Source organism: Pseudorasbora parva, chromosome 5 (assembly GCF_024679245.1).
Source record: "Pseudorasbora parva isolate DD20220531a chromosome 5, ASM2467924v1, whole genome shotgun sequence".
Lineage (NCBI taxonomy): Eukaryota > Metazoa > Chordata > Actinopteri > Cypriniformes > Gobionidae > Pseudorasbora > Pseudorasbora parva.
The window spans coordinates 14,991,062-15,006,682 of record NC_090176.1 but is presented as its reverse complement, the minus strand read 5'-3'; the positions used below and the strand labels follow the sequence as shown (position 1 = coordinate 15,006,682).

General features: G+C 37.7%; 1 protein-coding gene across 5 annotated transcripts in view; it reads left to right on the top strand.

Annotated features, from left to right (window-relative positions):
* myo1b (myosin IB) overlaps window positions 1-15,221 on the top strand; it is a 103,622-nt gene extending 88,401 nt beyond the window's left edge. Inside the window, exons 20-32 of one of the 5 annotated variants that reach the window (XM_067443286.1) lie at window positions 1,875-2,024; window positions 2,154-2,222; window positions 2,911-2,997; window positions 3,234-3,320; window positions 3,576-3,662; window positions 5,231-5,317; window positions 8,036-8,110; window positions 8,666-8,800; window positions 9,941-10,047; window positions 10,130-10,262; window positions 12,852-13,004; window positions 13,085-13,215; window positions 13,296-15,221. In XM_067443286.1, coding sequence (XP_067299387.1) covers window positions 1,875-2,024; window positions 2,154-2,222; window positions 2,911-2,997; window positions 3,234-3,320; window positions 3,576-3,662; window positions 5,231-5,317; window positions 8,036-8,110; window positions 8,666-8,800; window positions 9,941-10,047; window positions 10,130-10,262; window positions 12,852-13,004; window positions 13,085-13,215; window positions 13,296-13,425 — 1,431 coding nt within the window. In that variant the 3' untranslated portion in view covers window positions 13,426-15,221. The remainder of the gene's footprint in view (window positions 1-1,874; window positions 2,025-2,153; window positions 2,223-2,910; window positions 2,998-3,233; window positions 3,321-3,575; window positions 3,663-5,230; window positions 5,318-8,035; window positions 8,111-8,665; window positions 8,801-9,940; window positions 10,048-10,129; window positions 10,263-12,851; window positions 13,005-13,084; window positions 13,216-13,295) is intronic. The other 4 variants (XM_067443287.1, XM_067443288.1, XM_067443289.1 and 1 more) reach the window with 4 other exon arrangements.
* Window positions 15,222-15,621: the final 400 nt, after the last annotated feature.

Here is a 15,621-nt window from a genome sequence, read left to right as displayed (position 1 = left end):
ACATGAAATGTATGTCTAAATAAATAAATAAAACAATTCTCATTTAAAACTTTTATCCTGCAATGTAATCTGTATGAAATGAAAGAGATAGGCCTACATTAGGGCCAACATTAATGTCATCACCCACTCACAGAGTGCTATATTCATGGGCATTGTGCTGAGGCATCTATGCAAAATGGTATATACCCCCAACAATGAATTAAAAAGCATCAACAAGCATCAAGGCTGTAGTAACGTTACATTGAAATTTCAGGTTAGAGCAAGATTTGAGAAGTTGGGCCGTGATCGATTGAGTGGAGCGCACTGGCATAGAGCAGAATTGAGCGGAGCGGCATGATTCAGTTATAACTATATATTCAGGATTTACATTTATATATTCAAAGTTACATTTATATAGTCAGAGTATAGTCAGAGAAAAGTGTCATTGTTCAGCTGAAGTAAGTTCATTGTTGAGTCAGTTCCGTTTTGTAGAGATCATCAATTATTAAATTACTTAATTTCTTCTACAAAGCAGCTCTGCAGAAAACAGTGATGTCATTGTGCAGCTCAGTGTGTCTGCCTCCTAAACAACACTAGGAAGACAGTTCCAGAGTTTGGGCGCTAAATAGGAAAAGGATCTATAGCCAGCAGTTGATTTTTATATTCTAGGTATTATCAACTGGCCAGAATTTTGAGACTGCAATAGTCATGAAGAAATCTAATGCTTGTTCAAGCACTGGGGAGCCTAACCATTTAGTGCTTTGTAAGTTATTAGCAAGATTAGTATAGGGAGCCAATGCAGTGTTGACATAACTAGGCTAATATGGACATACATCCTGGTTTTAGCAAGAACTCTAGCTTAAGGGTGTGCAATATCATGATTTTTGATCCTGAACAATATATAAAACATCATAGTTTAGTTCTACAGTGCACCTTCTATCAGCTGCAGCTCTTACTGGGACTTTGCCCAAACATACTGCACAACTCGACGTACATATACTTCTACTTGCCAATGCAATTTCACTAATGCCAACATTTTTTGAGTCTGTTAAATGTACTTGCTTGCATGGAAGGGGGGAAAGGTTTGGCGGACTCTGTCAATAACTATAATAATAATAACAATAATACCAGAGGATGTTGGTCCCACTTTGGCTGGAATTTATTTTGCTGGTCTTGGCGATCATCATGTGGTCTAAAAAATGTTCTCTCCATCAACTCTCACTGTCTTATCCTTGGGAATTTAATTATGTACATCTTAGTTTTGCTCACAAATCCGATCTTGTTCGATTCCAAGACTGACTGTTTGTGCTATCATTTTGCAAGTGATGAAATCTGATCTGTTCATTCAGTTTATCTACATCAGTTGCCATAGTAATGACATAGCCGATGCATTGCCAGCAGCTGAGAGTATGAAAGAGAAGATGATAATCCTTTTTTTTTATGTCCTACCTTGGCACATGTCCATCATGTCATCTCAGGGCAGTGCTGAGATGCAACAGCAATGAAGGAAGTTTTTCACATTCATGCATATGTTGTGTTTGAAACTGCTCATTCATTCATCCCTCTGTCATTCACTGCGGAATACTTAAGATAAGCCTTAAGCCACATGTTAGGGTAAACAAATAGAAAGTTTCAAAAAGAAAACGACTACTGTGCTTGTCTATGATGTCAGCCAAGGTTCACCACTAATGATGAGAGAACTAATTTATTATTTGCCTTTCCAATATATTGATGTGGTTTTTGTCGGGTGTGCAAATCGTTTATTTTTTATTTTTTATTCTTCAGATTAATAACTAAGCATTTTAGTCACATGCCATAAATACCTGATTTTTCCTGTCTGCTTAAAAGGCCTCTAATCTATTCTTTATTTTGTTACTTTTATGATTTCTCTTCAGCTATTTTTCTTGGAAGAAAAGAGAAGGCAGTGCCTAGAGGACTTGGCAGCACTCATTCAGAAGATCTACCGTGGCTGGAAGTGCCGTACTCACTTTCTCCTGATGAAGAAGAGCCAGGTGGTGGTGTCCGCCTGGTATCGAAGATATGCGGTGCGCTCCATTTACTACACCTTCCAGCAAACAGAAAAAACATTGATTGTTTTCAATATGATTCATTGTTTACCTGGGCTCAAAGGCAGATTTTTGCTGATTTTGCTGTTGGTTGTTTTTTTATTGTAGCAACAAAAGAAGTACCAGAACATCAGATGCTCTGCTTTAGTTGTTCAGTCGTTCATCCGTGGATGGAAGGTAGGTTTCTGGTACACTGCATGTCCTTTCGTTTAGTAAGCAAAGGCCACATTCACATAGCAACAGAATACGTTGTCAGTGTAGTATTTGAGCCCTTAATATGGTTATTTTCACAGACTGTTAAGTTTTTTTAGGGGAGTGACAACCGCATTCCAAGCTCACAACCATACATTTTCTGGACTCACAACTGCATTCTTGGAAAACTGGTGCTGTGTGAATGGAACCAGACTGGACAACAGTGAAAAAGAGATGCTCTGCGCCATGTGTTGCAGGTTTTCGTTGGTGTTTCGCTTTCAGTAACTTACAACGATGGAGATATGAGCAGTGTATCATCTGAAAGTTTTAGGTCCAGTCACTGGAGCTGCTTCCGTCAGTTTTGTGTTGTATGCACAACTCATGCACAGCTCTCCACCCAAATATAAAAGCAGCTGTCAGTTAATAAAGACAGTTTTATGGACGTTGCCATCTTTGATATTACTTTGTTCATTTCCGCTATGGTTAGTGGTAAGAGAATATGGTCTTGATTCCTGTTTAAAAAAGCTAACACAGTATTCGAGACGCTACTTTATGATCAGTACATTTTGAGATTCACACATGTAAATAAATGCGGTTGTCAATCCCAAAAACTAGCAGTGTGAATTTAGCCAAAGTGTCTTTCCCCATTATGTAACAGTGACCCTTTTCACAGGCCCGGAAGCTTCTGCGTGAACTGAAACACAAGAAGCGGTGTGAAGAGGCCGTCACCACTATTTCAGCCTACTGGCATGGAACGCAGGTACTGAACACCATTTCTCTATGAATAAGGATGTGAAATGGTAAACTGTGGGGTTAGATTTTCAACACGGAGCTTCATCACTGCTTTTGCCTTCTTTTTTCTCTCTAGTCCTAATTTTACTTCTGCTTTTGATGCGACTTACTCTTTTCAATCACTCTTTTCTTGTCATATTTCTGTTTAACCGTTGCCACCCTGTCTCTGCTTCCCACGTGGCCCTCCTTGGCTAACATCCGCAGGCTCGCTGGGAACTGCGGCGTCTTAAGGAGGAGGCACGGAATAATCACGCTGTGTCTGTCATTTGGGCAGCTTGGCTTGGAACTAAGGTATTTAACAAGCCTGCCAAACAAAGTCTTGTCCCATCCCGCCTCACCTCACTCTTGATGACATACCTTTATTTTGCGTTTGACTAACAGTTTTATCATTTTTTTGGTAGCGTCTAATGGAAAATTATGGGGAAATACTAACATAGTTATTTTGCTGAAACGTATGTACCCAGAATATAAAAAATTAATACTTTTCTATCCTCTTTTCCTTCGTTTTCTTTAAAAAAAAAAAAAAAATTAAATCACTCTGGATAGGCTCGAAGAGAACTGCGGCGCTTAAAGCATGAAGCTTGCAGTAAACAGGCTGTATCTGTCATTTGGGCCTGCTGGCAAGGAACTAAGGTATTCACAACTATGTCTGTGTGGCATCCCATCATCCGCTTAACCCATCTCACACCTCCATATGTATGTGAGGTGGACCGTATCATGACCCATCTTTCCTAAGCTCATCCCATATGTTGTGCATGTGGCTACATTCAGGACCCCACAGCATGAATCATACTTACACTTTATTTTAGCTCATTTTATGAAATTAGATTAATATAATGGCAGCGGATGGGAGCAGAGAGAGTATTGTTGGCAGGTATTGCATTGGGGGCAAAACCGAATGCAATATTTTAAGCTTCTTTTCTCTGACTGCCGATGGATTAAAGCTCATCCAGACAGGCACCCTGCAGAGCAGGCCGATTCCCACGCAGCCGGCTGGCATCACAGCTGGCTGACCTCTGTCCTTATCAAATGCACCATTTTAATAACCGATCCCGAAGAGTGATTCTGGACCCCTTATGTTTGGTCATATCTTGCAATATCCACTGAATTTTGCCGTAGGGTATAAATCCGGGATCCGTGAATTTTGTAGAAAGGTTTTTGCTATAGTTATAATAATTTATGGTTTTCTGCAAATACATGGTCTGTTATTTATCTTTTCTTTTGTGTTTTGTTTTCACCCCATCATTATTTTCAGTTTATTAAGTTTTTACTTTACTTTAATATTTAAGGGCTTTTTTAAAGTTACTCTGCCAACCGGTATTATATAACAAATTCAAAAGCATACCATGCATCAAAAACTAAAACTAATCTTTTATTAATAAAACATTTACACTTTTATTTGGTTTTAAATTATACAGTAACCAAAAAACATAATTAGTCTTACACAAGGCTCATGTTTATGCTAGTGTCACACTAACTTAAGTCAATGAGGAAATGTGCTTATCCTGATGCTTTGATTCCTGACTTTTAAAAAAAGAAATATGGCATGATGAATTACTAAACCTTTGATAAACCAATAATTATCAATTTAATGTAACTTACCTATAATATGAAAGTTTTAAGAACCCGTCTGCACTGCGAACGAATGCTATCACGTGTCAACTGCATTCCTTTATAATTTATGTACTTGCCTGCAGTATCGCCATCTTCATTTATTATAAGCGGAATGTTCTGTTGCCTGAGTAACCTCATGGCAGACTGGATGTAGATTTATCCTATAGATGAGAAAAGCAATCTCATTCCATCCACAAGCCTGTGTGAACTTCTCTTTGCATGTTGGCATCACACCGCACTGCTGTTCTCCCACTCCATCTGAGTGGCCTTTGCCTCCTTGAGGTTGATGTGGCTTGTTTTATTGTATGTATGTTTGTGTGGTGTGCGCGCATTAAGAAAGCTGTTGCTTTCTTTTAATTGCTCTTTTCCCTTGGTCTAACTCATGTTTAGTTAACCCCATGAAAAGAAATGAGCTCTCCACAGGAAAACCTCAACAAGGACCATCTCTCTTAACCAACAGCAAACACAATGTCTTTACCAGCTGGTAATGGGTGACGTGGACCTGGTGTTGTGCTGCTTCTTTGTGCGCTGCTTTTTTCAATTGATTCCCTCCTTTCTGCATTTATGTCCCTCTCCCTCTTTCACAGGCACGTAGAGAGCTGAAGCGCTTGAAGGAGGAAGCAAAGCGTAAACACGCCATCGCTGTCATTTGGGCCTACTGGTTGGGACTAAAGGTATCTTCCAACCATTGGTTGCCAGGCGTTGAAATGAGTTGGATGCGTGCACATTACCCGCTAACTACAAGTGTCACTTAACCAGCTGCTCTGCTATGTCCTAACAGTATAATCTTACCTCTGTAGTTCAGTTCCACAGGCCCATTAGCATCAAAGTCAGTGACACACACAAGTATCGTCATAAGCGAGAATGCTAAACATGTACCACAAGGCTTTAGTTCAGTTCCACAGGTCCATTAGCATCAAAGTCAGTGACACACACAAGTATTGTCATAAGCGAGAATGCTAAACATGTACCACAAGGCTTTAGATACAAGGCATGCGTCTCCTGAAAGTAGAATAAAATCTGTTTTCATAATCCATGGCTTTATAAAAGCTTCCTCTGAATAGATGATTTTCACTTCTTTATAGACCTTTATTTCGAGTGCCCTGCTATAGCAGGTATGAAAGTGTGGCTGTGAGTGATAGGCTTACCATGTTTTCTGGGGCATCTGCTGTAAAAAAATGTATGGAAGCTCATGTTGCCTGGAATTTTATGTCTACTGAAATTTCTTCTTTTTTTTCTACTGAAAAGATTTTTTTGCAGTTTCAACAGTAGAACAATCCAAAAACACATTAAATAACTGTACAGGAGATATATTGCCAAATGTTGGCATGTTCTAGAAAAGGTTTCTAGAAAAGGTGTACAATTGGGTTAAGGTCAGGACTCTGTAAAGGCCTATTTAGTTCCTCCACACTAAATTTGCTCATCCATGTCTTTATAGACATTGCTTTGTGCACTGGTTAGAATATGAAGGGGCCATTCCCAAACTGTTCCCACAAAGTTGGGAGCATGAAATGGTCCAAAATGTATTGGTATGCTGAAGTATTAAGAGTTCTTTTCACTGGAATTAAGGGGCTAAGCCCAACCCCTGAAAAACAACCCTGCACCCCTCCACCAAACTTTACACTTGGCACAATGCAGTCAGGCAAGTACCATGCTCCTGAAAACCACGATTCCCAGACTCGTCCAGATAAGCATGATTCGTCACTCCAGAGCACACATCTCCACAGCTTTAGAGTCCAGTGGTGCATACACCACTGCATCCAACGATTTATATTGCACTTGATGTAAGGCTTTGATGCAGCTGCTCAGCCATTCCATGAAGCTCTCTACACACTGTTCTTGAGTGAATCTGAAGGTCACACAAAATGTGGAGGTCTGTAGCTATTGACACTGCAGAAAGTCAACATGCGCTGACCCCGCTCAGGGGATTTATGGGGCCTACCACTTCATACTGATCTGCCAACATTGTCGCTATATGATAAATTAAAATAAGCTGATAACATCACTGTTTTCTCCAGTACGACTGTACAGCCAAATCTAATTTTGTCGCAATATTATCCTGTTTGACACTGTGAAGCTGCTTTGACACAATCGTGATTGTAAAAGCGCTATATAAATAAAGTTGATTGATTGATTGATTGATTCATGGCTGAGTTGCTGTTGTTCCCAATTGATTCCGCATTGTTATAATACCACTGACAATTGAACGTGGAATATTAGGTAGTGAGGAAATTTCATGAACAGGACTTGAAAAGTTGGCAACCACTGAGCTCCTAAAAGTAACAGATTCTTTCACAAATGTTTGTAGAAGCAGATGTTTGATTTTATACACTTGTGGGCATAGAAGTGATTGGAACACCTGAATTCAGTGATTTGGAGGGGTGTCCCAATTCGTTTGACAATATAGTATATGTCTATCACAGCTTTCATTCCTAATAAATATCAAAGATGGTGCTGCTGTGAACAAGTTCTAATCCTAAAGACTGGCACTGGGCAAAATAGCTTTTACTCCTGCGGAGGCTGCCTGATGATACTGTGGTCTCTGTCAGGAGCTGTTCCAAGGTCAGTGGGTGTTGGGGGTGCACTGCGGATATGCCGGCCTTTGAAATATTGGAATTTACAAAATGGATAGTTCTTGTCTTGGATGCTTTCATAAAAAAATAATACAGTTAACTGTATCTTTAATACAGTTGATGGCCCAACCATTTAATCAACTATAGACACATCAACAGTAGATGTTTTTTTAGGACTTTTTGTTGTTGTTAACAAATAGCTAGTTCTACCCGATAAACATACACAAACTTATTTTGTAACAAGCTCTATAAATAATTGAATCATATATAGGTATGGACAGAAACTCTGACCAAAGCAGACCAAAACACAGTTTCTGCAACACAGGCCATTATAGCCATTATAAATCTGTCGAAATGATCTACAGGTGACACCCTTCTTTATGCCAATAGTCGGGCTTCCAAGATGACATCTGAATTACAGAAACTTTGCCACAGTAGCTGAACCATAGGATAGCCATATTTTCTATCTGTTTCTGTGTGCCTGTTCTGTCTGCTGTCTGCATGCTGCTCCTAAAAAACTGTTGGCTTTTACAGACATTGAAAGCCTTTCTTTTTGCCTCCACTTATTACCAGTTTTGTTTTATGTCTGGGTTTTAGGGGTGACATCAAACTTTTCAAATTCTCTGAAAAGTATGATTGTGGATGTCTCATTTTGATAGCATCAGTTCTCTCACCTTTGCTTTCCAGTGTTTCCCTCTTTAGGTGTTAAGACCATGTTTGTCACAAAACCACTTGTCTGTCCTGATAGTGTCCTGTCCCATTCCTGCTGCCATCACTGTCAATACAAAGAACTGACTATTTAAACCCACCTTTTTACAGGTCCGTCGGGAATACAGGAAGTTCTTCAGAGCTAATGCTGGCAAGAAGATATATGACTTCACCATCCAGAGAATTGTAAGTGACTTTAAGTAGCTGATTTAAATAATACTTTTTGCTAGTCACCTATTTGTCAAGAAAAGTAGTATTACTTGTGTGTTGGTCAATGTTTACCTTATGATTTGCCACAAGCTGTGCAGTATCATGATCTATTTCTGGCAAATCCAATGGTCCTTTGATAGAGAACATTGTCTTTTTTAAAGCTAAAGTGTTCCTAGTTATTTTTCCACTTTCTTTGCATATATATATATATATATATATATATATATATATATATATATATATATATATATATATATATATATATATATATATATATATATATATATATATATATATATATATATATATATATATATATATATATATATATATAATATATCAGGTATATAACTCTAATAGTAGCAAAAAGAGGAAATGTTCACTTGTTGAGTCCATGTATAGAACAAATGCAACATTAAGTCTTGCGCGTATGACTTAATTTCCCCTAGGAAATTATTTCCCTGACATGTTTTCTATTTTATTATTTAAAAAATACTCCCAAAAGGGACTTATGTCAGTTTTTGTCAACAGATGCAAAAGTACTTCCTTGGCTTGAAGAAGACGATGCCTTCCATGTCACCGATTGATAAGAGCTGGCCAGCTCGGCCCTACAGTTTCCTGGACAGGACACATCAAGAGCTCAGAAGGGTGTTCCATCTGTGGAGGGTTTGTGTCATTTGTGTCATATATAATTGGAATAATCAGAATGGAAAAGTGTTTTTTAGATCCATGACTATGCCATCTCACCGTCACCCAGTTGCCCTGCTGCAAGGGCTCTACAGCCGGAACGAACTATGTACAAAGTTCACTAAGCTAGTCGCATCCAAAGCAGTGTCTAAAGCTGTTACATTCCCACTACTCTCAGATAAAGCCTGGATTTGTCTCTAATTCTGAATTCTTCTCCGTCGGCCTAACTATCTCCTTATATTTATAACATATAAAGCCCTGTTCGCCGCCGGAGAAGGATATGCTAAACATGTAGCATGCAGTGCATGTGACAATGACAGGAGAAGACATGGCTTACCATATTTGTTGATTAATCCAACTTACCAAAGTTGTTTAATGGAGTCTATTTACTAATCCAACTCACCACAGTTGTTTAATGAACTCAGAAAACAGGAGACCCGGGTGCAGAGATATCAAGTTAACAGGCTAGCGAAATGCTAACGTGTGATTGCTTGATCGGGTATCTTTTAATCTAAATCACTATGTCAGATTTAATGTGGTAGGCAATATTAGACAATACGGGGATGAGCCAAACTATAGCCTATTTAGCAGTTTAAACAACAGGGAATGATATCAAATAAAGATTCAAAAGCGAGCAGCACACAAGAGCGCAGACAGGAGCAATCGATGACAAAAATGTGATGTGCATTTGACTGCACATCACATTTTTGACATTTATACTGCTTGCATTTGTAATGCATTGGACCAGACTACAAGACATAAATTAAGCTTTTAAATAAAAGCTGAGAACTGCTTGCACTCTCATATACAAAAAAAGATAAAAATGAACACAAAAAACTGCCTACCTTACAAAACACAGATTGTGAACTTGTGCACAATATAACAATCACAATATTTTTAATATTTAATTTTAATGGAACATTTTTTTTAAATAGCCCACTATTTATTACAGATAAATTACTAAATGCTAATGCAAAAAATGTATAAATGTAAATTAACAATTTATTCACGCATTTTTTTTTTTAAGTGTGGCTTTTTGCATCCTGTAAAAACAGGAGTACAGCACCCTGACTTTCCGCTCCCCTGTAATCTAACCATCTATTCTCATACTTCTATTAGTGTAAGAAATACCGCAGCCAGTTCACAGAGGAGAAGAAGGCTACCTATGAAGAGAAGCTTGCAGCTAGTGAACTCTTCAAAGATAAGAAGGCCTTGTATCCTAGCAGGTAGGGAAAAAAAGCAGTTCACTTATGTTCCTTTATGTATTGACACAATATATTGCAAAAACATTTGTCCTTTGCTTTACAGTGTGGGGCAGCCTTTCAAAGGAGACTATGTGGAGATAACCAAAAACCCTAAGTACCAAAAGCTAAACAGCTTGGTAGAGGATAAAGTTCTTCTTGCAGATGTGGTCAGTAAAATCAACCGTGCCAATGGCAAGGTGAGTACATGTAACCCTGTGCCAATAGAAATAACCTTACAACCGATAAATGACTGTTGTAAAAAAAAAAAAAAAAAAAAGCCCAAATTGCCCATCAAAATCGCTGTGTTAATAAGCCTTATCATCACTTATACGGTCAAAATTACTGTACTCTCTGTGGCATACAGACCCCTTTTTTTTGCCTTTTAATATTGTAAAAAGGTGTTATGGTGCATGTAATTCAGATACTAGGAAACCAGAGAGGTTAGTGAATGGCACTTTTTTCAATTCCCAAAACCAACAAGTAATTTAAAAAAATGCATGTGTTGGATCAGACTACAAATTTCAAATGACCACCCAAAAGCAAAACATCTCTAAGTGTGCACAAAGGGGTAGTGTAATACTGTATAGTGGCTATTTTTAAAAAAACATTTTAAATATTGCTTGTTGTTCTCAGACATTGACATTCATTTTTACACTTCCATTGTTTTTCTCCATTAATTATAAAGACTACTTACAAGCAGGCAAAATTAACTTTAAAGGTCCCGTTCTTCGCGTGTTTTCGAAGCTTTGATTATGTTTACAGTGTGCAATATAACATGAGTTCATGTTTCGCGTGTAAAAAAACAGTATTTTTCACACAATTTACTTATCTGCACACCGCTATTTTCTCTGTCCTAAAAACGGCCTGATGATTTCCTTGTTCTATGAAGTCCCTCCTTCAGAAACACGTAACGATTTCTGATTAGGCCAGCGCTTCCCGTGTTGTGATTGGACAGCAGCTTACCGCACTTTGCCCGGAAAGGTCCCGCCTTACCATAACGGGGAGATGCAAGCGCTGAATGCGCGCTCTTCTCCACGTGGGAGAGCATCAAGACCATGCCCCCTATTTTGCGTGTACTTTTGGGCGAAGGGTTAGTCAACAAACAGTTCTAGTGACGTCATTCCTGCAGGAAGTGCAGGGGTGTAGTCCAAACCGGCCGTTCGCTGTAGGCTTTGAAAGGGAACTTCTGTTAAATAAAATATCTCGCTTGGCATTGAACTTTGAGCTTAATAATTTTACATGTATTATTTATGCTCTAACAGCAACATTTCACACTAACTAAAGTTTGAAAGATGGAATCACGAAGAACGGGACCTTTAAGAAAAACTGAGATTTGTTTTTTTTTAATGTAAATGTCTATATTAAAAACATTTTCTTTTATTTTTTTTAATAAATATAAATACCACAACAGTCAGGTAACAGTCACTTAACGTTAATAAACACAGTAAGACATAAATACAATAATAAAATAGAATATTGACAAACTTAAAAGTTAAATAAAAATATGAAAATGTTTAAAAGTAGAAACCGTTTTACAGCTTTCTTATTTTTCAACTATAATATAGTACTTAGTTATGGTTGCACTTCTTATTTTAGAAATAAAAATTAAGGCTAATTTCCCCCAAATTTACAGTTATGGATGCTGAATTTAGCTAGAAGTAGCAGCAGATTAATTAAGTAATATTCCTTATGATAAGAATTGTTATAGGAAAAAAAACAAAAAAAAAAAACATTTTTAAAGCTTTAGCCCCGTTTCCACCAAAATTACACGGAACAATTTGTACCAGGAACTATTTTGCCATCAGTACTGCTGACGATGTCTTAGCTGTATCAGTAGGCTTTATATTTATCTTTAACATTGCACACTAGCGCTGCTGCTCTGTGTAGGCTAAGACATAAAATGCCATGTAGCCAGTGTGTAGCCAGCCTTACTGCACACACCAAAACAGACTTTTAGGTTTAAATACAATGCTGGGTGAGCTCAACCAATCAGCATGTTCAGCGCCTAAGTCCCACCCCCGGATGTTCCCGAACTTTGAAAAAGTCCTACCTCGCGAGCAGGGCCGTTTTGAGGGGGGAATCTTTCCCCGGAACTTTATTTAGACCCCTGTTCTTGCAGTCGAAACACCAAGTACCACCCCAAACTCCCTAGTTCCCGGGGAAAGTTCCAACGGTGGAAACGCGGCTATAGTTGAAAGCTGGGCATGATGTGAGCCTTAATACAAAATACAAAAATCAGACCAAAAACAAACAGAAGGATAACTCTTCAACATGTAAACCACAAAATGTACAAAACATATCAATATCACAATTAAATCTGTTTACAAGATAAAAATTACAGGGGTAATATTTATAAATGAGTTTAAGAGACATTTCTATGATTTTATTCGTAATTAAATATTTATGGGGAAGATTCCAGATTTTGCTCCACAACAGACCATCAACATAACCATTTCAAAATGAAATAATAGCAGGACTGGAGACAATATCCTTTTGAAATAAAGGCCAAATACAACAATTATTATTATTAATAGGAGAAATATTAAAAACGTCTCAACAGTCTGACTTTAATGTTGAAGTAATTTACCCCTTTTTAATTTCACTATGAAGTCATTTATTCCAAAAATCATCAGATACACAACAAACCCTGATGACCTGTAACATAATTTAGTTTGACAGGCATTGAGTAGCTATCCTATTGTGAGGTCAATTTAGGCAATTTTCATACTTTGTTTCTAAACTTGACATTTAACAAACCACTAAGCTGCCAATACTTCGCTTTTTAGGGAGCTCCAAGAATTTTCCTCCTGACCAAGAAGAGTTTGGTTCTGGCTGATCAGAAGACAGGCCAAGTAAAGGCCAGCGTTCCCCTGCTGGACCTTAGCAGTGTTTCTGTGAGCACACAGAACGATGGCTTTTTCGCCCTTAAGCTCAAAGAGGTGCGACATGCAATAATCATCTCTCATAGGGTCACCATGTAAGTCTGGATCGCTACAGACCGTTCTTGCTCTCTCTTTAGGGTGCTATGTCTGCAGCCAAAGGTGACTTCCTGCTGAGCAGTGACAGACTGATAGAGATTATTACCAAACTTCATCGCACTGGTGCAGCTTCAGCTGACAGGAACCAGATCAATATCGATATTTCAGATGAGTAAGTGTCCAGCCTTTTTGTTTATCTTGTTTCCTTGGTATCATTCTTGTAGCATAACTTTCTCTCTCTCTCTCTTTCAGGTTCTTAGTGCAGTTCAAACAGGACAAAGTGTGTGTAAAATTCATTCAGGGTACACCAAAGAACGGCAATGGTGTCACCTGCAAGCGTAAAAACAACCGTCTTCTGGAAGTGTCAGTTCCGTCCCCATAAGTGATCAGCTTGACCCACTGCAGGGGTGTCATCTCTGAGATTCTTCACCCTCTTCCAATCCCATAAAGATCGTGCAATTATGTTGATCCTGTCATTATCATTTCTGATTCTATAGTCAAATCAGCTTTTTTTGCCACTTAAAGATAGTACTGCTGCCCCGTTTTTAATGGTTGGGTTGAAGTCCATTGTTCTCTCTTCCTAATTTTTGGACCTCTTTAAAATAACAATTAAAAACCATTATTGATTTCAACTAGATACTTTCTGGCTGATACTGGTTGAAGATTTTCTTGGTGAATGTCACCTCACGCTTTGCTCAACTAAATGTAGTTGTCATACTCTGGGTGTAAAACTAGGTGTGCAGCAGATGCTGCAAACTAGGAGATGCTGAAAGGTTTTTGCTAAGCTCCTAGAAAGAGGCTGAAAACCTACAAACTGATTGCACTTTTTCACTGGGTTGGTTGATGTGTTCTTATTTCATCTTTTTTCTCTAGTGCAGAACAGTAATTTATTTGAAAAATACTCATCTGACTTTTGCCAAATGGTAAGGCATTTTGTGATCTAAAATCTTGTGCCATTTATCCGTTTCTCCCCAGGAGAAAGACATTATCTTGTAGTGCAGACACTTACTTCTTCATAAGCCAAATAATGATTCAGCTTCATGATAAATACCAAACAATGTGTCCTGCTTTTTAACATGTATTGTGTTTATATGCTTACTTTATTCTTTTCATACATTAAATTAGGGTATTATTATGAAAACCACTTCCCCGCTATTTTAATGTGTCCTGCATTCATGCAGTTGAGCATTTGAATTCACAGGGCCTTAAGACTGTCCACAGCCTGCATTTATAGTGGAAACTCCAATGCTCTAAAAAGTATACACAACAATAATGCATATGTGTAAATATGTAGAAGAATGCTAATAGCCTGAACGCTAAACCCCTGGCTGGTACGATCTTTGCCAAGTCCGCTTCAGTAAGTTCCTTTACTTAAACCTGCATTTACATGAGTAGTAAAACTTGTGTGGACCTTGTATGGAAGGAGGCTAATTGTAGTAGGTATTTGTTGTCTTATAGTTGTATCTTGGTAAAATCTATATGCATTTTTGCCCCTGGAATGTGGGCTGCATCATTAAATTTTTGGCTTGCTCACATCTGCTAATAATAAATGCAGTGTTTTTCTTAAGGTCTGACCCAAAAGGTTTTTTTTTTTTGAGTTAAAGCAGCAATGTATTATTTGGATGCAAGGCAAACAGTGCACTCTGCTTAAGTGTATGCCGTTTACCAACAATTTGGATTACACTGTTTTTCAGTCGTATTTAATGTGATATTTTATCACCGTTTTAGTGGACTTTTTGTACTCCTGAACTTCTGAAGACAAGGCCCGCCAATATAACTAACTGCTTCTGATTCAGTTATACTTTTTTGATGTTTTTGTCATTTTACAGTAAATGCATAATTAGAGTTTAGAGGAGGGTATTATCTTCCTCTTTAGTACAGGACAATATTGTGGAAGCTGAATTAATGTGTTCTAAAATTCTGCATTGTGCCCGTTTTTTTGTGCAGTAAGCTCTGGGTATTCTTCCTCCTCTTCCATGTCAGGAGTTTGAATTTAAAGAGAGGAAAATATTTGTTGTATGCATTTTTGTGTGCCTAAATGTAACTTGTTTTGAATGAAAATATGGAAGTGTTTCATTAACTACTAAGTGTAATAAATGACAAATAATCTTTTTTTTCTGTTTTTTTTTCTGTTTTTTTGTAAATTAAAGCAATAAATAAATGACTTTGTATAATCAACGTGGTTTGTTGGTTTGATAATTGAGTATTGTGAACTTAAAAATGAGTTTACATTTTAATTAAACCTGAATGTATCCCAGCCCCATGCCAGCAGTATTAAAAGTAGTAACCATTTCACGCCGAATGGGTTGGGCAAGAAAGAAAATAAAAATACATAATTAAATGTGGGCGATTATGTCCACTTATTCCCTGATTATACTCTGTTCAGTACTGTCAATATTTACATCTATTAAATGGTTTAATTTTCTCATAAAGCACCACAGTGTTTAGTTTCATTGTTTATGGGATAATTGTATTGAAAAAGAAATTTGAAATGTTAAGTTTTATATACCAATTTCCTTTAATTTCTCTAATACCAATTTTGCATAATCTTTGTACATCATATCACAAATCCAATCAA